Raw genomic sequence first — 27321 nt, forward strand, 5'->3', positions numbered from 1 at the left:
TAGTGCCTACTATGTGCCAGACACTGGGCTAAGTGGTTTTTACAAATGTTATGCCATTTGATACTCACAACAACCTTGCCAAGTAGATGCTATTATCATCCTCATTTTACAGTTGAAGAAGCTGAGGTAAATGGAGATTGAGTGATCCTGCTAAAGATATATTTACTGGTTGGGAAGGCCAGAGTTTCTTTCCTTAATCCTTATTTTCCAAAGTCTATCTCATCTGTGGAGGGTTACGAGAGGACAGAAAGGTTGTTCCTTCTTTTGTACAGCTTAGGGGCCTATCTGAAACAGAATCAGTGGGATATTCCCCTTCTTTGTCCTGGGGTTTCTGAAAGTAGAAGAGACTTCCTTCTCTCTGGGCTGTGGAAGACATCATTCAACCCAGGAGGGGATGTGAGATGTTCCTGATCCCAACCAGGGGAAAATGGCAGAAACAGACAGTGGCAGATGGTTCCATCTTTGCTATGGCAAAGCTTTCTTCAGACAAGAAAGATTAATCTCCAGATCTTGCTTTTTGTTTTGCTTCTTTCTAAAATAAGAGGTGGTTCCCAATCATGAAATATATGAGATCCTCAACATCTAGTCCCCGCTCCCTGTAAAGACTTACTTTTCCCCTAAAAGAGTACACCTGTCAGGTTAAAGAAGCTGTCTTCTACCCTCAGGGGTTAGACTGGGACTCCATCTTCTTCTCAAGAGTCCATGACCTTTAAAGTGTCTCAAAATTTTGATTAGTACAGAGTCAGCTTAACCATTCAAAACAGTAAGGAATTAAGGTTTTGCTCTGACACAATGCAAATTTCTTAAGGGAAGGGACTATTTAATTATTATATATGTGATCTCAATGCCTGGGATTTATTTTCCCTTGGACTAGACCTGTGATTTCATTGTATGTCAGAATGTCAGATGAAGAAACTCCATCTACAAATGTATCTGACCTGAAACTTAAGAGTCTTAGAGCTTCCTGGGGCAATGAGAAGTTAAATGACTTGCTTAGGGTACAAAACCAATATGTGTCACAGACAGAACAGGTCTTCCTGACTCTGAGGACAGGTATCAATTACTCTCTCTCAGAACAGAAGTCCACAACATATAGTTAATACATTTTTGTTGATTGACTGTTTGTTTGGGCCACTGCCCTGTGATAAGTAGTGGGACACTCTTGATGACCTGCGGCCAGGGAGAACCTGCCTGTTGGTCCTTTCCTAGTGGGGAACAGTAATAGCCAGAGATCCTGGACCTTACTCAGTAGCAGGATGAGATTTCCTACAGCATAGTTGTTAAGTGGAGATGGGAAAAGAGGCTGGGTCTGTTCCTGTTAACACAGCCTTCTAATTGGTGCTTGGAGGAGGAGGTAGCATTGTGACTTCAGAGCTGGCTCAGCCAATGACCTCCCACGTTTCTGAGAACCTTTCAGATAGCTTAGCCCTGGCCCTTGTGGGTACTATGGAGCTGGCCTGTGTGTCACGGGAAAGATGTCACAGAGTTTTCCAAGTCTCAGAGTGAGGGACAGCTTGGCTGGGCTCTGTTTCCTGAGAGCAAAGTTCTTTAGCGAGACAAACAGTCTTCATCTCAGAGCTGGGCTTTCCCTCGGTGTTTTCCAGCTCTTCAGGCCTAATGTTCTGACATGGAGGTGGAAAGGGAAATGGGGGATGGGGAGGGGGTCCCTTTGGAGTCAAAACTTTTCCTGAAAAACAGCCTTCCCCAGAGACAAGAGAAACCTTTATGAGCATTTTGTGACTTGAACAAGCTGATACACGCAGAAGCCCCTCTGTAAAGAAGCATAAAGACATATAGAGGCACATATGTTCATTATCTTACTCAAAATAAAAGGAATTTTTTTCTTACCAGGAAAGTGAAAAGTGTCAGAAATACACAAGCCTCCTTCTCTTGGTATGAAGAGTCAGTATCTGTTGGGGATGTTGACTGTAAGGGTTGCCCCTGGTATCCAGGATTCTTGGTTAGAGTACTGTAGGGAGAACACTGGGTCCTACAGATGAAAATAAAGAGGGAAAAATAGAAATACAGAAATCGAGAGAGGCAGAGAGCAAAAAGGAAGACATTTGGAATAATAATAGCTCACATTTATATAGCACTTACTATGTGCCAAGCACTTTACGATTATTTTACTTGATCCTCACAGCAAGCCTAGGAAGTAGATGCTAGTAATGTCCCCATTTTACAGATGATGAAACTGAGGCAAACAAGTTAAATTACTTTCCCAAGTTCACATAACTAGTAAGTGTCTGAGGCCATATTTGAACCCAGGTCTTCCTAACTCCAGGCCCCAGGCTCTAACCACTGGGCCACCTAGCTGCCACTTGGCCAGAGAGAGATGGAAACAAAGAAGGAGACTGAAATAAGAGACAAATACAGGGACATACAGAAATGGAGACATAAAGGGTGAGTAACTAAGATAGGAAGAAAGAGGGAGGAAAGGGGCCTGGAAAGGATAGAGAAGGAAATGGAGAGGAAGAGAGGGACCGAGAGAAAGGCATTATTTTAGTCTTATAAATGAACTTTAGGCTGAAGAGGGAGAAAGACCAATACAGGATGAGTAAGAACTAGAAGCAAACAAACACATCCCAGGGTGTCACAGCTTTGTGACAAAGAACCTGACGGAAGTGAAAGCGCGGGAGAATGAGGGTGTGTTTTATGTGAAGAGGGTATGTGTGTGTGCATGTGTGTTTATCAGACGTGGCAGTTTTAGGGTTAGGGGAGCCAGCCCTCTGGGAGACCAGTTTACTTCCCCTACACTCTTGGTCTCACAGGAGCCTCCCAACCTTGAAGATGCACCTTGAGCTTTCTCGAGTTCTTACTTCTAAACCAGGATAATCAGGTACCCTCCTACCCTCTTCCCTCCCCCATCCCCCTGGGTTACTCTCCTTTGGGGACCGTCATTTCATCAGCCTGCCCCCTTTCTGGCAGAGGGAGCCTCTTCCTTTTCTCTCATTCTGAATTCTATGGCAAGAGACCAGAGGAAACTTCAGACTCTGGGGGTGGGCAGAAGGAGATCTTAGACTGCTCCCTGGCCTTTCCACATCATCGCTGAGCACCTACCTAGAGCCTTGGGCTGCTGGGAACTGTCCCTTTCCTTTCCTTTCTAGAACAAGGACAGTTTTCTTCTGCCTCTTCCCCTTCTTCCCCTGTTGCCAGTTAGCATAGCAATACTTGGAGGAAATAGCCTGATGGACAAAAATGAGTCCCCCTTTTCCTGAGGTTTTAGGAAATAGATGCTTATTGCACAAGATGAGGAAAAGTTAATACTCATGGAGGATCTGGAAGTAGATATCATTTTATGACTCCCAAGTTCTTCCAAGTGAAGTGTGCAGGGTTGTATAATTGAAAAGAGCCTGAGACTTGGAAACAGGAAACCTGGGTTGGAATCCCAGCTCTTATACTTAACTGTGGACTTAAGGAGGACAGTGGGTAGGCAAGAAGGCAGAGAACAGATTTTAGTGGGCTGATACTCATTTGCAAGACTATAACAAAGTTTTTCTCTCTGTCCCTTTCTGCCTGCCTCGGTTTCCCTCTTTGTGTGACTTCCACTCTCTCTGCTGCCTTCACCTTGCTGCTCTCTTCCTCTCTGTTCTTGGTCAAGATCTTGACTTTGAGTGGGGTCTTTGCCCTTTCTTCTCCTTCTTGTATTTTCTTTTTCTGCCTCTTCTCTCCATTTTTGACTTCTTCTCCATTCCCAGGTTGCCTTCTTGCCTCTGTCTTCACCAGCAATGAACAACTCCATCGTGCAATATTCCCCAAGTTGTTTGGGCACTCTGGGAGGACATCAGCATGGGCCAAAGGGGGATGGGCTACCTCTGCTTGCTGTCATTGTAGCCCTTTTCGTCTTATTGGCTATCTGCATCATCATGGTTGTCCACTTTGGTCCTGAGCTTCGAAAGGTCCAGGTTACTCTCCCTAAGGAGCCCCCACCCCTGAAGCAAGAAGGTGGCATCCATCTCATCCATTGGCAGGCACTGGGCTCCCAACTTGGAAATGGGCAGCAAGAGAGCTACAGGGAAGCCCAGCTTTGGCCTGCTGCTACCAGCCTCTGCACTCATTCCAGTATCATGGAGCTTACACATCTATGAAGAGCAAATCTGAAGATTTCCCTTACCACCAAAGAAAGAGTAAATAGTTGGACAAAAATTTAATAGGAAATGGAATACAGAGTCTGCACTTCAAGGCCAAAGGAGAATGGACAAGATGGATTTCTTGCCTGAGCTGATGATTTTCAGGGGTCTTCTTCTTGAGATTAGAAAAATAAATGCAGAGTTGGGGGGGGTCTCCCTGGAAACATGGTGCAGTTTGTGTATTTCTAATACTTTCATCCCTATCCCTCCTTCTACTTCTCCATAGACCTACAACCCCTTTCTTCTCCCTCATCCAGTGATCCTCAGGCCTCTGAACTTTTTTCCTTAGTTTACTTTTCTCTAATCTCCCTTCCCCTAGTTTCCTTGTTTAGAAAAATGACCCCCCCAGGACCCTTTTTTATTTCCTGCTGGAAGGAAGTGATTCTGCTGGGGTCACCAGCTAGCAAGATTTGACATAGGGTGGGGAACCCAGGTATGCTGGCTCCTCACTTCCCCTCACTCAACCCCATCCCCAACTTCTATTAGAGCTGACACTGGCAGCTGGCTTTAACATTGAACCATGAATGGAAGGTGTCACTGGGATCAGAACCAGCCTCTAACCTGTGGGTGGCTGGAGTCAAACAAACAGAACAGGTTAGAGACAGGAGAGTCAAGAGACAAACAGAAGTTTAATTAATTTCAGAGTGAGGACAATGACGTATGCATATGGAAACCCTCTTCCTAAGAAGAAGGGCTTAACATGTTGGACTAAAGTCAAGTCTTACATCCATCCTAGGATGGACCACGGCATAATCATTTTTAGGTCTTGAGTTACTGTTCCCACGGGCCCTATGGGAATAGTATTGTCTCATGACCACCCTTTGGGGCACAGAACCAGAGTTCTGTGACAGGAACAGGGATTGTGAATATGTGATATATGGCCCTTGGAAATAGGGGGAGCTAAATTTCTCAGTGAACATCTGGTGCTGGCACTTTGCCAGAGGGTGATATCATCCTGAGCGCAAAGGATTATTGCTATGCCAAGCTCAGCGCACAGCTTGCTTGTTAGGCTTTAGCTCTGGAAAATAAGGTACCATATTTCACCGCATAATCATCACCACTGCATGATAGTCACACCCTGTTTTTCAGTCCAAAAATTGGTTTACAACCTTTCACTGCATAATCATTGCATGGTATAATTTTGTTCGTCATTCTGCTTAAAAGTTAAACAGATCAGCAACGTATTCATCAGTGGCATATGGATATGCATTTATCTCTCACCCATTGCAAGCTGTGAGCCTAGAATTCTCAGCGCGTGGGCATTGTCAGTATATTTCCAAAAGCCGACTTGGGCAGTTTGTTTAGAGCCCTGCAGTACAAATGGTATTGTCATTCCACCCAATAAAGAACCATAGGCACAATGGGACTGGGAAGGCAGGTGAAGCTGCCACGAATAAGTCACCTAATATGGTAATACTGGCACAATTTAAAAAAAATTTATTAATTTATTTTATCAATAATCACTTCCATAAGCTTTTGAGTTTTAAATTTTTCTCCCCATCCCTCCTCACCTCCCTCCCCAAGACGGTGCACAACTGACATAGGTTCTACATATACATTCCTATTAAACATATTTTCACATTAGTGATGTTGTAAAGAAGAATTAGAACCAATAGGAGGAACCACCAGAAAGAGGAAACAAAACACAACAGAAGAAAAAATAGAAAATAGTATGCTTTGATCTGCATTCTTTCTTTGGATGTGGATAGCATTTTCCATCATGGGGCCTTTGGAGATGCCTTAGATCCTTGTATTGCTGAGAAGGGTTAAGTCTATCAAAGTCAGTCATCGCACAATGTGGCTGTTACTGTGTACAATGTTCTCCTGGTTCTGCTCACTTCACTCTGCATCAGACCATACAAGTCTTTCCAGGTTTTTCTGAAGTCTGCCTGCTCATCATTTCTTACAGCACAACAGTATTCCATTACATTCATATACCACAACTTGTTCAGCCATTCCCCAATTGATGGGCATTCCCTTAATTTCCAATTATTGGCCAACACAAAAAGAGCTGCTATAAATATTTTTGTACATGTGGGTCCTTTTACCATTTGTATGATCTCTTTAGGATACAGCCCTAGAAGTGCTATTGCTGGGTCAAAGGGTATGCCCATTTTTATAGCCCTTTGGGCATAGTTCCAAATTGCTCTCCAGAATGGTTGAATCTCTACAACTCCACCAACAATGCATTAGTGTTCCAATTTTCCCACATTTTCTCCAACATTTGTCATTTTCCTGTTTTGTCAAGTTGGCCAATCTGATAGGTGTGATGTGATACCTCAGAGTTGTTTTGATTTGCATTTCTCTAATTAATAGTGATTTAGAGCATTTTTTCATATGACTATAGATGGTTTTAATTTCTTCATCTGAGAACTGCCTGTTCATATCCTTTGACCATTTATCAATTGGAGAATGACTTGCATTCTTATAAATTTGACTTAATTCTCTATATATTTTCGAAATGAAGTCATTATCAGAGAGACTGGTTGTAAAAATTCTTTCCTAATTTTCTACTTTCCTTCTAATCTTAGTTGCATTGGCTTTGTTTGTGCAAAAACTTTTCAACTTAATTCAATTCAATCAAAATTATCCATTTTGGATTTCATAATGTTCTCTATCTCCTGTTTAGTCATGAATTCTTCTGTTCTCCATAAATCTGATAGGTGGACTATTCCTTGCTCTCCCAGTTTGCTTATAGTATCACGCTTTACATCTAAATCATGAACCCATTTTGACTTTATTTTGGTATATGGTGTGAGATTTTGGTCTATGCCTAGTTTCTACCATACCCTTTACCAGTTTTCCAAGCAGTTTTTGTATTAGAATAGGCAAAGAAGAAACAAAACTATCACTCTTTGCAGATGATACGATGATATACTTAGAGAATCCTAGAGAATCAAGTAAAAAACTACTTGAAATAATAAACAACTTTAGCAAAGTTGCAGGCTATAAAATAAACCCACATAAATCATCGGCATTTCTATATATTACCAACAGCAAGAGATAGAAAGAGAAATTCCATTTAAAGTTACTGTAGACATTATAAAATATTTAGAAGTCCACCTACTGAAACAAACTCAGGAACTATATGAACACAATTACAAAGCACTTTCCACACAAATATAGTCCGATCTAAATAATTGGAAAAACATCAGTTGCTCATGGGTAGGTCGAGCTAATATAATAAAAATGACAATTCTACCTAAGCTAATTTCCTTATTCAGTACCATACCAATCAAACTACCAAAAATTATTTTAAAGAGCTAGAAAAAATAATAACAAGATTCATTTAGAATAACAAAAGGTCCAGAATATCAAGAGAACTAATGAAAAGAAATGCAGGGGAAGGTGGTCTAGCCATTCCAGATCTTAAATTGTATTATAAAGCAGCAATCATAGGCTTCACCACATTGCCAAAGGGGTCCAGGACACAGAAAAGGTAAAGAAGCCCAGGTCCATGGGGAGGATGAACAATATTTCTGTACCAAACTGTTCTCAGTGTAAGGTCAGATGGGTCAGCAGCATTGCCGGGCATCCAGCATTTGAAGATGCCTGGCCCACAGTGGCGGGCTGACCAGAGGACCAGGCCAGGGTTTCTTGGGTTTTGGGGCAGAGAGGTCCCTTTGGTCCCTGGCTTTACTCCAAGTTATAAGAGGGGGAGGTTGCTGCTTAGAAACCATCAGTACGGAGGGAGAACGGTTGCTCTGTGCCACTGATGAGGAGCTGTGGCTCCTGGGACAAGGTGGAGGACACGGCCATACCCACGGCCCTTTCAGGCCCCATGACAAACTCTTCTTGCCGCTCCTGCTGAAGGTGACGAAGAATCTCTTTAGACAAAGAGAAGTTGCTTAGAGCTCTATCCTCAGGCTCTGGAGAGTGAAATCAAACAATTGATCAATGAATGAACATTTGTTAATCACCTACTATGTGCTAAGCATCCAGGAACATTTGTATCATACATGCAGTCACACATGAATGCACCAGTAAATGTGCACACACCATTGACTCTTGGGACATGAGGAGAGGGCCTATTCTTATATCCTGGGGGTGGGGGCTCTACTCACTCCTACCTAAAAGCACCCAATAAATCCCCCTGGAGCCACAGAATAACATAATCATTGAATGGGGGTGCTGGGAGGGACCTGAAAAATCACGTCCAACTCTGTAACGTTCCAAGTGGGGACCCTGAGCCCTGGGTTAGGGTGGCTCTCCCAAGTCGCACAAGGATTCACGGCAGAATCAAGACTAGAAGAACCCGGGCCTTCTGACATCCAGGGGACACTTCCTCCCCACTCCTCTAAGCCCATGTTGTTCAGTTCCAGGCTGAGATTCCTTAGAGGGCGATGTTCCAGGTCCTTGGGGAAGCCTGCCCTGTGACCCTTCTCTCTAGGGTGAGGCAGTGAGAGTGGGCCAGTGAGGAGGAGAGGAAAGATCTGGGACTTGGGATGAGAAGACCTGAATTAGAATCCCAATTCTGATGCTGATTAGCTCTGTGACCGTGAGTGAGTCATCTAAATTGTCCCAGCCTCAGTTTCCTCATCTGTAAAATGGGAAGGAAGGAAGGAAACAAGCATTTATTAAGCACCGACTATGTGCCAGGCACTGTGCTAAGTGTTTTACAGATATTATCTCCTTTGATCCTCACAATAACTCTGGAAGGTCAGTGCTATTATTATCCCCATTTTACAGATCAGGAAACTGAAGCAAACAGGTTAAGTGACTTGTACCCAGGGTCATATAGCTAATAAGTGTCTGAGGCCAGATTTGAATTCAAGTCTTCCTAACTTCAGACCCAGTGGTCCTTCACTACTGCTATGAATTCATTTTTAGAGCACTCTAAATAACTTTCCTTCCAACAACTCTGTGAGAGAAGTAGTGCAAGTCTTGTTATCCCTTTAATTATCCCTATTTTACAGATGAAATGGAGGCTTAAAACTTGCCCATGATCACAAAGCTGATATCATAGCCTTTTGCGTCTTAATTCAGCTTTGTTTCTCCTTAAAAGTCCTCTCTGGCCTGGGGCTCACACTGACCCTGCCCCCTCACCCTGGTACACGATGAGGCGAAAGCAGTCACGGGCTTCAGGGGTATCTTCAAGGATGTCTTCCAGAGTCCGGCAGAAAAGTTTGGCTTGTTCTAGGCGGTCCTCCCGGCTAAAGCCAGCCCGCCCATCCTGGGACATGGCAAACAGGGTCTGCAGGGGGGTGGCAAACTCCAGGACACAGACTTCTGCCTGGTAAGGGTAGAAAAGAAGGTAGGGTGATCTCCCTTCATATGGCAATGGCAGCTAGTGCCCTCTGACCTGGGGGTTATGGTCTATATCCATCTCCATGAATCTCCCCACCTGGACTGCACTCCCCACCCCCACCTCAGCTGGTAGATACAGGCTTCTAGGGGCATGACAGTCTTTATCAGTTTATTTCTGCTCTGCCAGGAAGCCAGGCTGGGGTGCTGACTATAACCTATCTTAGTTTTTGACTCTTTGGTTGGCACTTGGCCTGCTACATGTGTTGTTCTTACCCATTACCACTGTGGGGGTCTTCCCAGAGGGAACCCACAGAATTGAGATTCTTGGCCAGGCTGGGCAGAAGTTGTGGTTCAGCAGAGCCCAGAGGTCCCTGCAGGGCAGGGAGTCTGGATGAACCATTCTATACTCTGAAACCCACAGTGTTTCTACTGTTCATTCTTCAAGCTTTTAGAGTTGAGCCTTGGGAAAACTCTGACAGGGGCAGTGATCTGCTCAAGATTACAATGATGAACTGTGGACAGAGCCAGACCCAGGATCATAGAATCCAAATTCCTGCCTCCATTCCTGTCCCCAGCTCCTCTAATTTCCCTTCTCTACCCCTCTCTCTCTCCTCACCAGGCTTTATTACTTACCTGCTTCCCATTTTCCCAGATTTTATAGATGCTGTTGCTATAGATCCTGCCTTTAATGCCCGCCCGGTCAACTCTGTGCTGGGGTAGTTCTTGCAGGAAGCGAATGTTAGGGTCAGCCTGACTCAGGTCGTCAGGTACCCTGCAATCCAGAGGGATGAGGATGTGGAGCCGATGGCCTTCAGGACTCCTTAAGACATCCTTGTTGAACTGATTATAAACTTGGATTCGGGCCTGGAGCCCTGGGTGGGGAGACAACAAAGAAAAAGAAAGGTCATCTAAAGGTCATCTCTCATCTATTTCCCTGATGCCTATCATACCCCCAGAAAGTTAGTGGGTTATCATAGGATCAAGGATCATTTCAGAGCTACGATGGATCTCAGAGGTCATCTCATCCAACTGCCTCATCTTAAAGATGAGGGGCCAAGAGGGACAAAGTGATCTGACCAACCTCACAAAGGTAGTAAACAAAAGAGCTAGGATTTGAACCCAGATTCTCTGACTTCAGATCCAACAATCTTTCTCTATGCCTCATTTCCTGAATCCCATGTTTCCAGAGACACAGTCAACCAGGAGAGAGCCTGCCCTGTGTTTCTTTTCCTGGAGAGAGGGAAGTACACTGAGAAGAGGTTTTTGATAACTGTGCCCCCTAACCTGACCTCTCCAGTGGACCCACCCAGCTGCATGTGTATATGTATATGTGTACATGGAGTGGGACACAGTGCCTGCCCTACCAGGAGACAGCATCCTGCCCTGGTAGCAAGGCACTTGTGCCTTACATGACTCTTGTATGGAGAGAGATATAACCACGCATTCACACATGTAACTAGTCCAAGCCTGAAAGTTCTTACTTTAATCTAAGCTCAGTCTCTCCTGAGGCCCCTTCCCACCAAAAAGCAAAAAAATTAAATCCACTCTCACCCCCCAACCTTGAAAAAAAAAAAGGGGAAGTCAAGGAGAAAAGAGCAGGCCCCAGGGACTATTTTTCTCTCTTCTTGTTCTTCTCTTTCCCCCCATATTCCTGCATCAGCAAATATTCCATCCATAGGACAGTAAGAACCAGACACAGCTCCTCAGAGGTGATGACTGAAGCCCATGCTACATCCTTGTAATGGAGTCAGGGCTAGATTCAGGGCTGGTCATTTGTCCCTGGACCTCACTCTCCCACAGTGGTATTGATGGATGGATATTCAGCATCTGAGAGTATAGGGAGACCCCCTCCAGCCATCTCTAGGGCTTGTCTAGGAGGCAGCAGGGAACAGTAGAATTAGCCTAGGAATTTGGAGATAACCTCTCCTCTTTTCCCCCCTCACCCCTGGGTTTGAATCTTGACTTCATCACTGATTCATTTGGACCCTGGGCAATTCACTTTACCACTATGGAACCATTTCTTTAACTATGAAATGCGGATAATAACACCTGCCCTATCTAACCTCCCAGGGTTTTTGTGAGTAATAAATGAGAAGACATTTGTGAAAGCACTTCGGAAACTATAAAACACGTTAGACAGGTAGGGAGTCCTTATTATTGTCTGGTGGGTCTTTGAGATGAATATGGGGAAAGAATGAAATGGGGAGGGTGGCTCACCAGGCAGGATCAGCTTCAAGTACCCGATATAATATGACCAGGCCAGTCCATGGGCCACATTGAGATGTTTCCTTTCACAGACTCCAGAGATCTCAGCTGGACTCAGGCTCTGGAGGGTAGGGCAGATACCCTCATAAGTGCTGGGAAGAGGAATCCATCCCAGGAGAGTCACTCAGCCCTGACCAGAGTTCATGTATCTTTTGGTACTCAGGCTACCACTCAAGTGGCATCCCCACCTGCTTCATATGGAGTAACTGAGGGCTCAAAAACAAATTCTCATTTGTATTTTTTAAAACCACAGATCTAGCAATAGCCTCTCCTAGGCTCCCCTGGGTAGGGGCAGATACACTCACACCTGCTTCCTCCCTCCTGATTTGGTGCCAAGTGCCCTTCTGCCTTCCCTGTCTCCAAATCTACCTGCCCCGATCTTTTGTACCTGGAATCCTAGGATGAAGCTCAGTGCTTGAGAGAGGCCCAGCAAGGCAAAAACCCAGGTGAGAGATGGGCTTGGCTTACTGGAGAAGGTGACACAGAAATATCCTGAGAGCAGCAACAGAGCGCCTCGCTGGAGTGGGTAGACCGTACAAGCTTGTATTGCCTGCCAGTAACTACCCTGGTACCTGGAGGGTCACACAAAAAGAAGAGAAAGTGAAGACAGTACATACCCAGGGGCCTGACCAGAGCTCGTGGCCTAGGCTAGGACTAACAGATTCTACCCAGGGTCTTCTTTTTTTTTTAGGCAATTGGGGTTAAGTGACTTGCCCAGGGTCACACAGCTAGTAAGTGTCAAGTGTTTGGTCTGAGGCTGGATTTGAACTCAGGTCATCCTGACTCCAGGGCCAGTGCTCTATCCACTGTGCCACCTAGCTGCCCCGTACCCAGGGTCTTCTGACCAGCCCTGAATCTAGGCCCTGACTCCATTACAAGGATGTAGCATGGGCCTCAGTCATCACCCTGAGAAGCTGTGACTGGTTCTTACAGCCCTGTGGATAGAATATTTGCTGATGCAGGAGCCGGGAGGTGGAGGGGGAGAAGAGAAGTAAGAACAGGAAGAGCAAAGAATAGTCCCTGGGGCCTGCTATTCTCTCCTTGACTTCCCCTTTTTTTCAAGGTTGGGAGGAGAACAGATTTTATTTTTCTGTTTTTTGGTGGGGAGGGGCCTCAGAAGAGACTGAGCTTAGTTTAAAGTAAGAACTTTCAGGCTTGGACTAGTTATATGTGTGAATGTGTGAAGTTACATCTCTCTCCATACAAGAGTCATGTAAGGCACAAGTGCCTTGCTACCAGGGCAGGATGCTGTCTCTTGATAGGGCAGGAACTATATCCCACCCCATGTACAGAGCAGAGATAAAGGATCATGAGGGAAGGGGAGGACAGATGGAAGTAGAGATGCTTAGGAGGGATCTGAAGGTGAAGGGTAGAGATAGTGGATAAGAGGGAGGTAAGGAAGATCTTAAGAATAATAACAGATAGCATTTATATAGCAATTAATTTTCACAATAGCCCTGGAAGGTAGGTGCTATTATTATCCTCATTTACAGATAAGGAAATTGAGGTTGGTAGAAGTTAAATGACTTGTGCAGGGTCTTACAGCTAGTAAGTATCTAAGGCAGGATTTGAACTTGGGTCTTGTGATTCCAAGTTGTTCAACTGTGTCAACTTGGATTCCAAGTGTCTGACTGTGACCTCATTTGGGGTTTTCCTGGAAAAGATACTGGAGTGGTTTGTCATTTCCTTCTTTAGCTCATTTGACAGATGAGGAAATTGAGGCAAACAAGGTTAAGTGACTTGCTCAGGGTCACACACCTAGTAAGTGTCTGAGGCCAGATGTGAACTCACGAAGCCCAGTCTTCCTGACTGCAGGCCTGGCACTCTATCCTCTGTGCCACCGAGCTTCCCCCAAGTACCAGGGCTAGTGCTCTATCCATTCTTCTTACTACCTCACCTGGATTGGATATGACTGAGTTCCTCACCCAGGCAGCAGGCCCCCTTCAGCAGCAGCCCCACCTGCAGAGAGGTGAAGGAGAACAGCAGCCACTGGAGGGTGTAAGCAGCTGGCTCCCCGTGGAGATATACAATGACCAGACAGAGGCTCAAGAGGACACAGGCTGCCTTCTGAGCCCCTTGGCCCCGGGGCTGGGGGATGGAGGGGTGGAGACGGGGCCTCGGCATCTGTGGGCACAAAGAGACTCACTGATACAGCAGCTGCCCCCAACTTTCTTGCTCTCTTTGACAAAGGCCCCACCTTGGGAAAAGGAGCAGACAGGAATGAGATCTCATCTCTGCCCACAACTGCCCCATCCCTTCAGAGGGCCCTCCCCTGGATGTTCCCTTCTCCACAGATTACAGAAGGGGGAATGCTCTTTCAGGCTTCCTCTTAAGCACGAACCCCAGCATAAGGAGGGGTTTCCCCTGGTGCCTAGGACAGAGATGGAAGTCGAGAAAAAAGGACTGAGAAAGACCACTGATATATACGTACGTATATACCTGAAGATACATAGGTAGATATACATACATGGGTTACTCTCCAACCCCTTAGTTAGCCAGGTAAATAACCTACCCCTTACCCTTCCACTAACATTCCTGCCCAGCCTCACCCACATTCTTCCCTCTCCAGGAAGCAGAACCTTGAAAACGTACATTGTTTGTACTTCAGTACGGGAACGAGTTTAGTTTCACAGAGAGCCACAAGCTGAGGACCTGGGTCTGGGGGGCATGGGATTGTGGGGAGGGGTCCACGTCCACTCACCTTCCTGTCTTTGTGGTCCTAAGGTTTCTGGAATTCCTAGGCTGCTTCGTCAAACCTCCAGCTCTGCTGAGAAATCTGACAACAAAATCTCAAAAACTTACTCACAGGGTAAGGATTTAGTCATAATTATGGGCAGTCTTCCCAGAAAAGAACTGAAAATAAACTTGTTGGGACTTTCAGCGTCAAGATGGGGGAGTGAGGAAGGAACCCTCTGAAGCCTTCCCAAATTCCCCTCCAAACAACTAGAAAACCCTCAGAATTGGTCTAGGAACAGGGAAGCAGCTCACGAGCCCAGCAGGAAAGGTCTGTCTGTCTCACTGGAGTGGGAGGAGAGCAAGGTCCAAGAGCAGCAGCCTCAGCCGGCCCCACAGCAGGGGGCCAGCAGCAAGGCTCCAAGCCTGGGGCAATCCACCATCAGACCCTGTGTTTCTGCAAGCCAGCAGCCCCCTAGGCAAGTGAGCAGTCTGAGCTGTGCAACAAGATCCCACCCCAGAGACCCGGCCCCCAGCAGAAGCCAGCAGAGAGGCTTTGTGAGAGATGATCTCTGAGGATCTCTCAGGAGTGAAGCCTCCTCAAAGAGTTAATCATTTCTTATTCCATTGAAACATTTTACTCTTGCAAAAACTTCCTGCCTTTCCTTGTCTCCAGGAAAGTTTGTGAAACTGTCTTTATTCTCTGTTGCTGGGGTAGATTGCTGAGAATTGATTGTGCTGTCAAGGCTTGCACCAATGAGCTGACAGGAAGGGGGTTAGGGAGGAGGAGTTGCGGTTAGGCATGTATATAATCTTTCTTTGCTGAGCACACCCTTGCACTCTTCCACCAGAGCCATTTTAGGTGGACGGAGGGTGCCCTTTCTCGAGAAAGCTAATAAAGAAATCTTTCTCTTTGCTACATCTGAGTCTCCAGAATTTATTGGTAAGGGTCTTCACATCCCACACAGCCTGGACCCTATTTAGCTGACCAGTAGTGAAGCCCCACCCTGGGGCTAACCAACCGTGAGATCCCAACCCTGGGGGCTACCAGCAGGGAGACCCTGTTTCCGTAGCAACCCAGCAGCAGGGCCCCACCTCTGGGGCAGGCCAGCAGCTACACCTCACACCTGGGGAAGCCAATGGGGAGGCCCCACTCCCCAGTACAAGCCAAAAGGGAAGCCTACCCTCCAGAGAAAGCAAGCAGCCAAGCTCTGAAAACCAGTGAAAGCCAGCAGTAAGTCCCAGAGCCATAGCACAAAAAGCTTGGGATAGTGAGGACTAGAGTCCAACTCTCACATAAAAATACCAAGTCACACACACTCACACACAAAAGGGTAGAAAAAAATGAACAAAACAAAACAAAACAAAAAAAGAGCCTGTCTATAAAAGTTACTATGGTGATAGGGAAGATCAAGGCATAAACTTAAAAGAGGACAACAGTGTCAAAATAGCTACATGTGAAGCCTCAAAGAAAAATGTAATTTGGTCTCAGGCCCAAAAAGAATTCCTGGAAGAGCTTAAAAAGTTTTTTTTAACTTTATTAATTTATTTTGATTCATCAACAATCACTTTCATAAGTTTTTGACTTTTAAATTTTTCTCCCCATCCCTCCTCACCTGCCTTTCCAAGACGGTGCACAATTGACATAGGTTCTACATATACATTCCTATTAAACATATTTTCACATTAATGATGTTGTGAAGAAGAATTAGAACCAATAGGAGGAACCACCAGAAAGAGGAAACAAAACACAACAGAAGAAAAAATAGAAAATAGTATGCTTTGATCTGCATTCTTTCTTTGGATGTGGATAGCATTTTCCATCATGGGGCCTTTGGAGACGCCTTAGATCCTTGTATTGCTGAGAAGGGTTAAGTCTATCAAAGTCAGTCATCGCACAATGTGGCTGTTACTGTGTACAATGTTCACTCTGCATCAGACCATACAAGTCTTTCCAGGTTTTTCTGAAGTCTGCCTGCTCATCATTTCTTACAGCACAACAGTATTCCATTACATTCATATACCACAACTTATTCAGCCATTCCCCAATTGATGGGCATTCTCTTAATTTCCAATTATTGGCCAACACAAAAAGAGCTGCTATAAATATTTTTGTACATGTGGGCCTTTTCCCATTTGTATGATCTCTTTAGGATACAGCCCTAGAAGTGCTATTGCTGAGTCAAAGGGAAAAAGGATTTTAAGAAGCAAATTAGAGAATTAGAAGAAAAGTTGAGAAAAGAAAAGAAAAGAAAAGAATGCAAGAGAATCATGAAAACAGTCAATAGCATGGGAAAAGATATACAAAATTTTACCAAGGAAAATAACTCTCTAAAAAATAGAATTGACTAAATGGAAAAGGAAATACAAAAGCTCACTGAAGATAATAATTACTTAAAAATTAGAATTGAACAAGTGGAAACTAATGACTATGAGACATCAAAATATGATAAAACAAAATAAAAAAAGTAAAAAAAAGAAGAAAATGTGGAGTTTCTCATTGGAAAAACAACTGACCTAGAAAATAGATCCAGGAAAGATAATATAAGAATTATTAGACTACATGAAAACCATGATTAAAAAAAAAACCTGGACATCTTTCAATAAATTATCAAAGAAAACTATCTTCATATATTAGAACCAGAGAGCAAAATAGAAATTGAAAGAATCAACCGATCACCACCTGAAAGGGATCCCAAAATGAAAACTCCTAGAAACATCATAGCCAAATTCCAGAGCTCACAGATTGAAAGCAGACAAAAAGAAACAATTCAAATATCATGGAGCTACAGTCAGGATTACACAGGGATTTGGCAGTTTCCTCATAAAAGAACTGGAGGGCTTAGAATATGATATACTGGAAGGCAAAGGAGTTAGGATTACAACCAAGAATCACCTACCCAGCAAAGTTGAATATAATCTTTCTGAGAAAAACTGGACATTGAACAAAACAGAGGACTTTCAAGCATTTCTAATGAAAAGACCAGAGCTGAATAAAAAATTTGACCTCCAAATACAAGACTCAAGGGAAACATAAAAAGGTAAAAAAAAAAACAAGAAAGAGAAAACCTAAGAAATTTAATAAGGTTAAACTTTACATTTCTATATGGCAAGATAATATTTGTAACTCTTAACAACTTTATTACTGTAAGAGCAATGAGGAGTATATATAGACAGAGTACGTGGATATAAGGTGACTTTGATGGGATGATATCCTCAAAACAAAATAAAGGAGTGAGAAAGAAAACTGCACTGGAAGAAGGAGGAGGGAGATTGAATGGGATAAATTATCCCACACAAAAGAGTCGTGAAAGACCTATTATAATGGAGGGGAAGATGGAGAGGGGGTGGCAGACAAAGTTTAAACCCTTCTCTCATCAAAACTGGCTCAAAGAGGGAATAACATACAAACTCAGCTGGATACAGAAATCTATCTTACCCTTTAAGGAAGTAAAAAGAGATGGGGATAATATAAGGGGGGGGGACTGATAAAAGGGAGGGAAATACTGGGAAAGATGGTGATCAGAAGTAAAACACTTGTGAAGAAGGAAAGGGTGGGGGATAAATAAGCAAAAAATAGCATGGAGTGAAATACACAGTCATCATAACTATAAATGTAAATGGGATGAACTCACCCATAAAACAGAAGCAGATGGCAGAATGGATTAAAAACCAGAATCCTACAATATGTTGTTTATAAGAAACACATTTGAAGCAGAGAGATAACACACAGGCTAAAAGTAAGGAGTTGGAGCAGAACCTATTATGCTTCAGCTGAAGAAAAGAAAGCAGAGGTAGCAATTATGATCTCAGACAAAACAAAAGCAAAAATAGATCTAATTAAAAGAGAAAAAGAAGGGAACTATATGTTGCTGAAAGGTACCAAAGACAATGAAGTCATATCAATACTAAACATATATGCACCAAATGGTATAGCACTTACATTTTTGAAGGAGAAGCTGAATGAGTTCTAGGAGGAAACAGATTTAACCACTCTGGAGAACAATTTGGAACTATGCTCAAAGGGCTGTAAAACTGTGCATACCCTTTGATCCAACAGTACCACTGCTAGGTCCATATCCCAAAGAGATAAGTAAAGGGGGGGAGGACTTATTTGTACAAAAATATTTATAACAGCTCCTTTTGTGGTGGCTAAGAATTGGAAATCAAAGGGATGTTCATCAATTGGGGAATGGCTAAACAATGGCTACATGACTATGATGGAATATCATTGTGCTATAAGAAATGACAAGCAGGATGATTTCAGAAAAACCTGGAAAGCCTTAACATGAACTGATGCACAGTGAAGTGAACAGCGCTAGGAGAATGTTTTACACAGTAACAGCAATATTGTTTGATGAAGAATTGTAAATGACTTAGCTATTCTCAGCAATACAATGATCTAAGACAATCTCAAAGGATTAATGATTAAGCATACTATCTGAATCCAGAGAAAGAACTGATATTATTTGAATACAGACTGAAGCATGCTATTTTTCACTTTATTTTTTCATTTTTTTTCTTTAATTCGAGTCTTCTTATGTAAAATGACTAATATGGAAATGTTTTACATAATTGCACATGTATAACCTATATCTTATTGTTTACCCTCTCAGGGAGAGACTAGGGGAGGGAGGGACAGAATTTGCAACTCAAAACTTTAAATAAAAATGTTAAAAAAAATTTAAAATCTTAAGGGAAAAAAAGAGAAAATAAACCTGTTAACTGCGCCCCCTTTCTTCTTCTCCCCATACCAGACTGGTACAGCTAGTATTTCAAGCATTTTTTCTAGACCTGGGATCACTGGCATGGAGACCCAGGGCTTCTGTCTCATTTAAGAAGGAGGGAGCCCCAGCAGGATTTTACCAACACCAGCCTTGATTCTCCTGAGCTGAAACTATCCTTCCCCTCTCTGAATTTTCCTACAGCATATCACATCTTCCCAGGCTAAATCTGTTGGCTTTTACTCAGTTTTGATTCTCTTTGATTTCTCTGCAGTTCTTGACATTGCTAAGCATCCTATCCTATGTACTCTTACCTCTCTTGGGAGGGAACAAACATTTATTATGTGCCAAGTACTATGTCAAACATTTTACAAATATTATCTCATTTTATCTGCACAACAACTTTTGGAGGTAGGGTCTATTATTAGTCCCATTTTACAGTTGAGGCAACTGAGACAGTGAGAAGTTAAGTGACTTACCCAGGATCACTCAGCTAGGAAGTATCTGAGGCTCGATTTAAATTCAGGTCTTCCTGACTTTGGGATCAATACTGCACCCACTGTACCACATAGCTGCCTTTTGTTTTCCTCAGCACTGCATTTTCTTGCTTTCTCTTCCTACTCTGCCCCTAAATCTGAGCTTGTCCTCCAAGGCTCTGCTGGGAACATCCCTCTTGTTTCTCTACCAGCTCTCTTGAACTCAGTGATATCACTGGCACCCTTGAGTTCAATTACTGCCTCTATGCAGATGACCCCCAAATTCAGATTTTCAACTTTCATCTCTCTCCTGAATTCCATTCCCACACTTTCAACTAATTACTCACAGTCATCTTCTGGATGTCCCATCAGTTTCCGGAAGTCCACATTTCCAGAACACAACCCCTCATTCCTCCAGACTTCTGGATTTCTGACAAGGGCACCCCCATGCTCTCAGTCACCAAGTTTGTACCCCCAGCATCATCCTTGTCTTTAATTTCTCCTTCATTCTCCATATTGAATCAATTTCCAAGTCATGTCAACTCTACTTCCATAACAATAATAATAGTTATTATTATAACAGTTGATATTTATCTGTCACTTTAAAGCTGACAAAGCACTTTATATGCATTATCTCTTTTGATCCATAATCTCTAAGACATCTGTTTCCTCACCTCCACTCACACAACTGCCACCCTGGTTCAGGCCCTCATCACCTCTAGCCCAGACTAATCAGGAAGCTTCCTAATTAGTCTTCTCCCTTCCAGTCTCTCTAAGCAATTCATCCTTCACACAGCAGCCAAAATAATCTTCCTAAAACACAAATCTGACCATATCGTTCCCCTGCTTAAAATTCTTCAGTGACTCTTTTAGGATAAATACAAAATATTCAGTATGGCACCAAGGGCCCTCCATAGTCTTTCTCCAACCTACCTTTCGTGCATTACTCCATATTATTCTCTTTCACACACTAGACAAACTGTCTTAAATAAGAGACAAAAAAAAGGAACTGAAAATGAGAGCGTTAATCCGCCACCCATGGGTGGCTCAGCCTATAGCTCTGGCACAGTACAACAGGAATCTAGCTCTAAGGTCATTAGTACTAAGATAGCAGATTTCCAAATAAACCTACTAGGATCATTAGGCTCATCAGGGACCTTAGAAGTCATTTAGTTCAAATCATTTATATTATATCCAGGAGGAGAGGATGGTCAACAGTGTCAAATGCTGCAAAGAGGTCAAGAAGGACTGAGAAAAGTCCATCAAAATGGACAATTCAGAGATTCACTGGTACCTTAGAAAGAGCAGTTTCAGTTGAGTAATGAGGGCAGAGGCCACACTACAAAGGACTGAGAAATGAGAGGAAAGAAAGTGGAAGTACCAACGGCAAACAGCCGGGAATCACTCTAAATTTGGTTGAAAGAGGGAGGAGAGATACAGCATGATAGCTCGAAGGGGTGGTAAGATCTAGTAAAGGTTTTTTGGAGGATGGGGAATACTTAGACTTAGATTCAGGTGAGGAAACTGAGACCTGTAGACATTAAATAACTTGCCAAATGTCACACAGAAAAACCCATCACTTCTTAACTATTCCCTAAACTCACATCCCATCTCTGGCCTCCATGTATTCCCATAATCTGTCCCCTGTGTCTGGAATGCATTTTCTCATTAATTCCACTGCTCAAAATTTTTATCTTCATACTTAGCTCAGTTGCCACAAGTTTTGGAAAACCTTTCATATTCTTTCCAATCATTAGTGCTGCCTCCCTCCTCAAATTATCTCATGTTTACTTATTTGTGGCCAAGAAATATTCCCCCCCCCCCCCCCCGCCCAATACATACAGCTCCTTGACAACAGGGGCTACTGAGCATAGCTCTAGGAAGAAAGGTGATGGCCATGTTGATATGGCCCACTACAAATATATGTCATTGAATCTCAACTGGGCCCTCACTGCAACAAGACAAGCCCTTTACTCCTTGCCAATTGATTCTCTATCCCATCTCCACAGCTGCTGTTTCAAGCTTCTTCTCTGCTCCAGTCTCCCACACCACTCTCTCCTTCCTCCCAGACCAAAGAATTTTATCTCATACTTTACTAGAAACCAGTCACCTAAGCTCCCTCTTCTCTCTATCTTCATATCACCACCCGTGGACATCATCCCTCATTATCTTTACTCCAGTCTTCTCTTCCACAAAGGCCCAGTCCGTTCTACATGTATTCTGGTCCCATCCCTCATTTCTTCTCCAGCTGACTTCCCTTATTGCTAATCATTAATCTCTACATTTGCTCCTGGAATCATATGAGTTGAGGGGTGGGGAACCTGTGGTCTCAAGGCCACATGTGGCCTTCTGGGTCCTCAAGTGTGGCCCTTTGACTAAATCCAAACTTTACAGAACAAATCCCCTTAATTAAAGGATTTGTTCTGTAAAACTTGGACTCAGTCAAGAGGCCACACCCAAACACCTAGAAGGCTACATGTGGCCTTGAGGCCACAGGTTCCCCACCCCTGGACTAGGTTTTCCCAGGATTGAACTGAAGGACACCCTGCAACCAAAACTATTTCAAGGGACCTTTGCCCAACTCCCAGGGTTTTCTTCTTTACTAATTTTTAAACCTTCACTGATCTCTCTTATCCCTGGCTGTAAGTGCCAAACCCGTCAAGGTCCCCCTGCTCCTTGAGCTTGCTTGGGTCACAGAGTTCTGAGATTTGCCACACCCAAATTCAGTCCATTTAGGAGCAAGATCCAGTGCCACTGATGCTCATAAATGTTCTTATATTACCTTTGTCATCCCCACTACATCCACTTTGAGCCAAAAAGGGAAAAGCCTATGCCTGCTACCTCCCCTCACCCATTTAAAAAAACAAACAAAATTTCTCTTATAACAAATATGCATAGTTAAGCAAAACAAAATTCCCATATCAGGCCTAAAACTTGTAAAGATAATCTTCAATCTTTAAAAAAGGATAAAAGTGTCAGTAATTATTACTATTACTCATAGGTAAAATAGTGTACTTTTGTTCATGTGTTTCAGAATGTGTGTGTGTGTGTGTGTGTGTGTGTGTGTGTGTGTGTGTGTGTGTGTACCTAAAGTGGGGATGGTTATGAGATTCTCTCAGGTCCTGTCCATAAGAGAGGCTTAATGTCCAGGTTACAGTCCCATTGTTCTCTGCCCAGTTCTGACCACATTGGAGTATTGTATTCAAGTTAGAATGTAGGCCACTCAAAGCAAGATAGAAGCTAGAGGAGGTTGACCAGGGTGGTCAGAGGTCTTACTTGAGGCTCAAATTAAGGAACTGGGAATGATTAACTTGGAGAAGATGAGACAATTGTTTTCCAATATTTTAAGGGATAGGAAACAGAATTGTTCTTCTCAGCTCTAGGGGATCAATAGGTTACAGCACATAGTATCAGCAGTAAGGCAGATTTAGGTTCAATGTAAAGATAAAAGTTTTGACAACTGATGTCATCTCAAATTGGAATCATCTGCTTTGGGGACTGTGAGTTCTTTCTAATTGGAGGTATTCAAGTAAAAGCTAGATAACCCACTTGTCAGGTAGACTGGAAAGGAGATACTTATTTAGGTATGGATTGGACACAATGGTTCCTGAGATCCCTTCCAGCTCTGAGATTCTGTAATTTCTTTGGATAGGCTTTACCCTCAGGGAAGTTTTAAAGCAGTGGTTTCCAAAATGTGCTGGGTAGACTCCTGGAGATCCCTGAGACCCTTTCAGGGGTTCCTCGAGGTCAAAACTATTTTTACAATAATATTAAGCTATTATTTGCCTATGAAAATATTCCTTCTTTTTCTAACTACATATCTGTGTGAGGCCAGATTTTTTTCATGTACTTCAACCAAAACCACATAGTAAGTGCAAAAGACTAAATGTAGATATAAAAATCCAGATATTAAAGAGATTTGCAAAAATATGTAAAACAATGTCACTCCTCTCACCAAAATTTTTATTTTGGAAAACACTAGTACTTTTTCATGAGAAATGTGTTATTTATATAAACATCTAATGGGGTTGTTATTTTTTTAAAGAATTATTAAATATTTTAAAATTTAATCCGTTTTCACTGCTAATATGGTAACCCTTGTAAACAATAAGTCTTTGGAGTCCTCAGAAATTTTTAAGAGTATAAAAGTGTCCTGAGACCAAATTTCAAGAACTGCTGTTTCAAAGTCTAATTTGCATTGAGTGGGCTTGGTGGTGTTCAAGAGCATTGCTCAACAAACTCTGTGCAAAGCCAAGAAGTAAGAATGAGATTTGCATTTTGCGACATCTAGTGGCCATTGGGCTAACTGAAGGTGGTATTCAATTTAATGACTAAGTGCTCTACTGTGTACCACGCCTGAAAGATATGAAAATGAACAACCTTAAGAAGCTCACAATCTAATAGGGTCCTAAGTCATATACATATAAGTATAAGGCAGGGTGGAATGTGATAAGGGCAAATAAAGGGTCTTGACAAAATCCAGTAAGAAATATGGAGGAATCACTTTCAACTGGGGGCATCAGGGAAGGCTTGATAGAAAAGTAAAATCTGAATTTTGACTAGAAGGAAGAGAAGAATTTCAGCTAGGGGAGGTAATGCATTCTAAGCATGAGGGAACATACAGAAGTCAGAGAAGACCAACTGAGACTGGGGAAGGAGTGACATTGTTTTACATATTTTTGCAAATCTCTTTAATATCTGGATTTTTTTATCTACATTTAGTCTTTCGCACTTACTATGTGGTTTTGGTTGAAGTACATGAAAAAAATCTGGCCTCACACAGATATGTAGTTAGTAAAGGAAGGAATCACCATTCCCCCATCCCTGCTCCCTCCCCCCATCACACACATCAGAATTTCTTCCAGCAGGGTCAGCTTGCCTCTACAATTTCTCTTTTTCTTGGACAGCTGTGGGAATCTAGCCCAGGAAGCACTTTCCTCCCTTTAATAATCCTAGTCTCAAATCTCTTCCATCTCTCCTAGATACTAAAGCCTGTCCCCATGGCAACAGGCATAGTTCTCTCCCAGCCCTCCCACGGGGGCCAGGCTTAAGCAGAATGGTAAAATAACACCCCATCTTCCCTTTGCATAGCTTCCCTCTACACAGAATGTAGGGCAATGCAACCATGTTTGTTAATAAGTGACCTATACGAAAGAACTAGTCTAGCTCTGCTATTAAGCAACAGTGTGACTTAGACAAGTCATCACATTTCTGGCCCTTACCTTCCTCATCTGTGAAATGAAGGGATTAAAGTAGGTGATTTTTAAAGTCCCTTTCAGATTTGAAGCTCAAGGTTTGTAAAATTATGCAGGATGTGGACAACAAGGGCAAAAACTGAATCTTCAATTTGACAAACATTTATTTATGGGTGATGGGAAGGATGAACTTGAAACATGGTCCCACACATCATCCTTAACTTCAAAAATCTCACAGTCTAGGAGAGACAGGCTTGCACATAAATAACTATTATACAAAGCAAAGTGAGAAAACGCTTAATGTGGCAGAGGACTGTGAAAAATCACAAGAAGAAAGGGTAAAATCCTTTTCATGTACTGCTGTACTTTACCATTTACAAAGCACATTTACATATATTAGCTCATTTGATCTGTAAATTATGCAGGGCAAGGATTTCCCTTTCATGATGAGGGAAATTGAAACCCAGAGAAGTGAAGGGTCTTCCCCAGGGCATCAAAGTCACAACCTCTGCAGTCAGATTGTCCTGGGATCTCTGATGCAAGCACACCTGAGAGAATAGGCAAGGACTCTGAGAAGGAGAAACCTCAGGACCCTTGAGAGATCTAGGACTGGAAGTGAGCTGGTCATGGAGCTCAAACCCTGTCATTTTGTAGATAGGCAAAGTGAGGGCCAGGCAAATGAAATTACTTGTCCGAGATCACACTGATAAGCAGCAGAGCTGGGAGTGGAACCCAGGTGCTCTGATTCCAAATCCAGTACTTTCCCATGGGGAATTAGCTCACTTCTGTTCCATTGCATTGATAGCGTGGTGCGGTACAAATGGAACTGAACTTCTAGTCAGGAAAGCTGGGGTTTGAATCTAGGCTCTCACACTTACTAGTTATATAACTGGCTAAGTCTTTGAGCCTCAGTTTCTCATCAATAAAATGGGGATAATATTTCTCTCACAGGGCTTTTGTGAAGAAAGCACATAAAGTAGAATGCAAATATTCTAAATTGCATTTTAATAAATGCTAATTGAATTAAGTATTGTAAAAAAAAATGTGAGCTATTATTATTAAGGATGTAGTTGTTACTGATCTTGTAACGGCATTTTCACCCAGTCCTTTGGTGTATTCTGTGCCCAAGAGCTCAGATTTACAGCCCAACCCAGCACATAAAACTTTCCCAGGGACAGGGAAACCATGCAGGACAAGCCACCCAATTGACCACATTCCCTAGACTTGTGCTACTCTGCCATAAGGAAGTTTCATGCATCTTTCTTGTTCTCCCTTGCTTAACACAATCAGCCCTCCAGCTAGAGTATGCAGGGCAGTTTAAGAATACCAATGTACAGGCCTTGGCTTTTTTCAAGCTGATGCCCTTGTCGGCGTTGTTGAAGGCATTTTCAGCCTTCCTGTTACCACATCCTGTCTCCCAAACTGGGAACACCAGGTAACACAAATGTCAGAGTCAGGAACCATATCTAGATCTTCTGCCTTAAAGTCAGGCCCTCTTTCCACTTCCACCTTGAACAAAGAAACTACTTGATAAAATATTGACTGAATGATAGGTGGTTTTAGGTGGGTCATCTGCTAAACTCCTCAAAAAAGAAACTTGGCCCAGAAACTCTGGGAGGGGCAGGGTATGGGTCTGTCTCTGACATCTGGGATAAGCGTCAAGCTTCTGTTCCTTTTGGAAGATTCTGGTCCTGGAGCCGGGAGTGAGTCATTTGTCTGGATCTAGATTTCTCTATGCTGCCCAGAAAACTCGAGACATTACTTCTGTGCCCTTCTCAGAGCAGCTGAAACACAATGGCTAAGGCTGTGGAGGGGGTGCCACGTCACAATGCCCTAACAGCACAATGATGGTGGTTCAACAGACCAGCAGGAACCAGGGGACCCTTGTCCTGGATGGAAGAAGCTATGGCATAGAGACAGCCTGGGGTACTTGCTGGGAATCCTGATATTTAAATAAAATGACACGCCTAGATGGAAATCTCCCAGTCTAAGCAGCACTAAGCCTGCACCTCAGTTTCTGATGCTGGAGTAGTGAGTGGGGAACTAGGTCAAGGAAGGAAGGGGAAAATTTTCCTACCTTCTAATAAGGTCATTCTCCTCCCCTCCTCCACAGGGAGAGGGGCAAGTTTTTAAAGCCCGGAAGAGATACCTGGGGGGAAAAACCCAGCTTGCTTCTATCCTCTTGGGCCATGCCTTGTGGCACAGACCACAGCATTTTATCTTTAAAGAGGTAGCTGGGCTGCTCAAACAAAACCAGTTGGCCTGGCTTCTCAGCTCCCTACCCTACCGCTCCACCATCCCTAACCCTCACTGTGACCACTCCCAGCATACCCCTCGCCAGTGACCTCATCCCAGCGACGGGTGCGTATGGCAGGTGCCTGCACTAGATGGAGCCACACAAAGCTCGGCCGCTCTGAGAGCCCGAGCCCAGTCGGAGTGCGCAGGCGCTGGGGCAGGTCGGGAATGAACATCCTTTGGAGAGCTGGGCCTGCCTGACAGGTCCATCCCCACTTTCCTTCAACGGACCAGTTCTGAACAACGAGGCTGCACAATGAGTGCATTTCCCCTTAAATGTTAATGCTGACAGTTGTATCCTGCACTTGTATCTGTT

General features: G+C 43.4%; 1 protein-coding gene across 2 annotated transcripts; it reads right to left on the reverse strand.

Moving 5' to 3' along the window:
- Positions 1-7486: 7486 nt before the first annotated feature.
- TMEM173 (transmembrane protein 173) lies at positions 7487-26806 on the reverse strand. 2 transcript variants are annotated; one of them, XM_027856593.1, is made up of 8 exons: positions 26788-26806; positions 14344-14418; positions 13540-13766; positions 12031-12214; positions 11595-11703; positions 10011-10249; positions 9177-9363; positions 7487-7999 (listed from the first exon to the last, which is right to left on the reverse strand). In XM_027856593.1, the coding sequence occupies exons 3-8, from the start codon at positions 13764-13766 to the stop codon at positions 7800-7802; spliced, it is 1146 nt and encodes a 381-aa protein (XP_027712394.1). In that variant the 5' UTR covers positions 14344-14418; positions 26788-26806; the 3' UTR covers positions 7487-7799. The 2 variants fall into 2 exon arrangements, with proteins under 2 accessions (XP_027712394.1, XP_027712393.1); XM_027856592.1 differs by lacking the exon at positions 26788-26806 and adding an exon at positions 20449-20480.
- Positions 26807-27321: the final 515 nt, after the last annotated feature.

Source organism: Vombatus ursinus, unplaced genomic scaffold (assembly GCF_900497805.2).
Source record: "Vombatus ursinus unplaced genomic scaffold, bare-nosed wombat genome assembly UNPS02011572.1, whole genome shotgun sequence".
NCBI classification, from domain to species: domain Eukaryota; kingdom Metazoa; phylum Chordata; class Mammalia; order Diprotodontia; family Vombatidae; genus Vombatus; species Vombatus ursinus.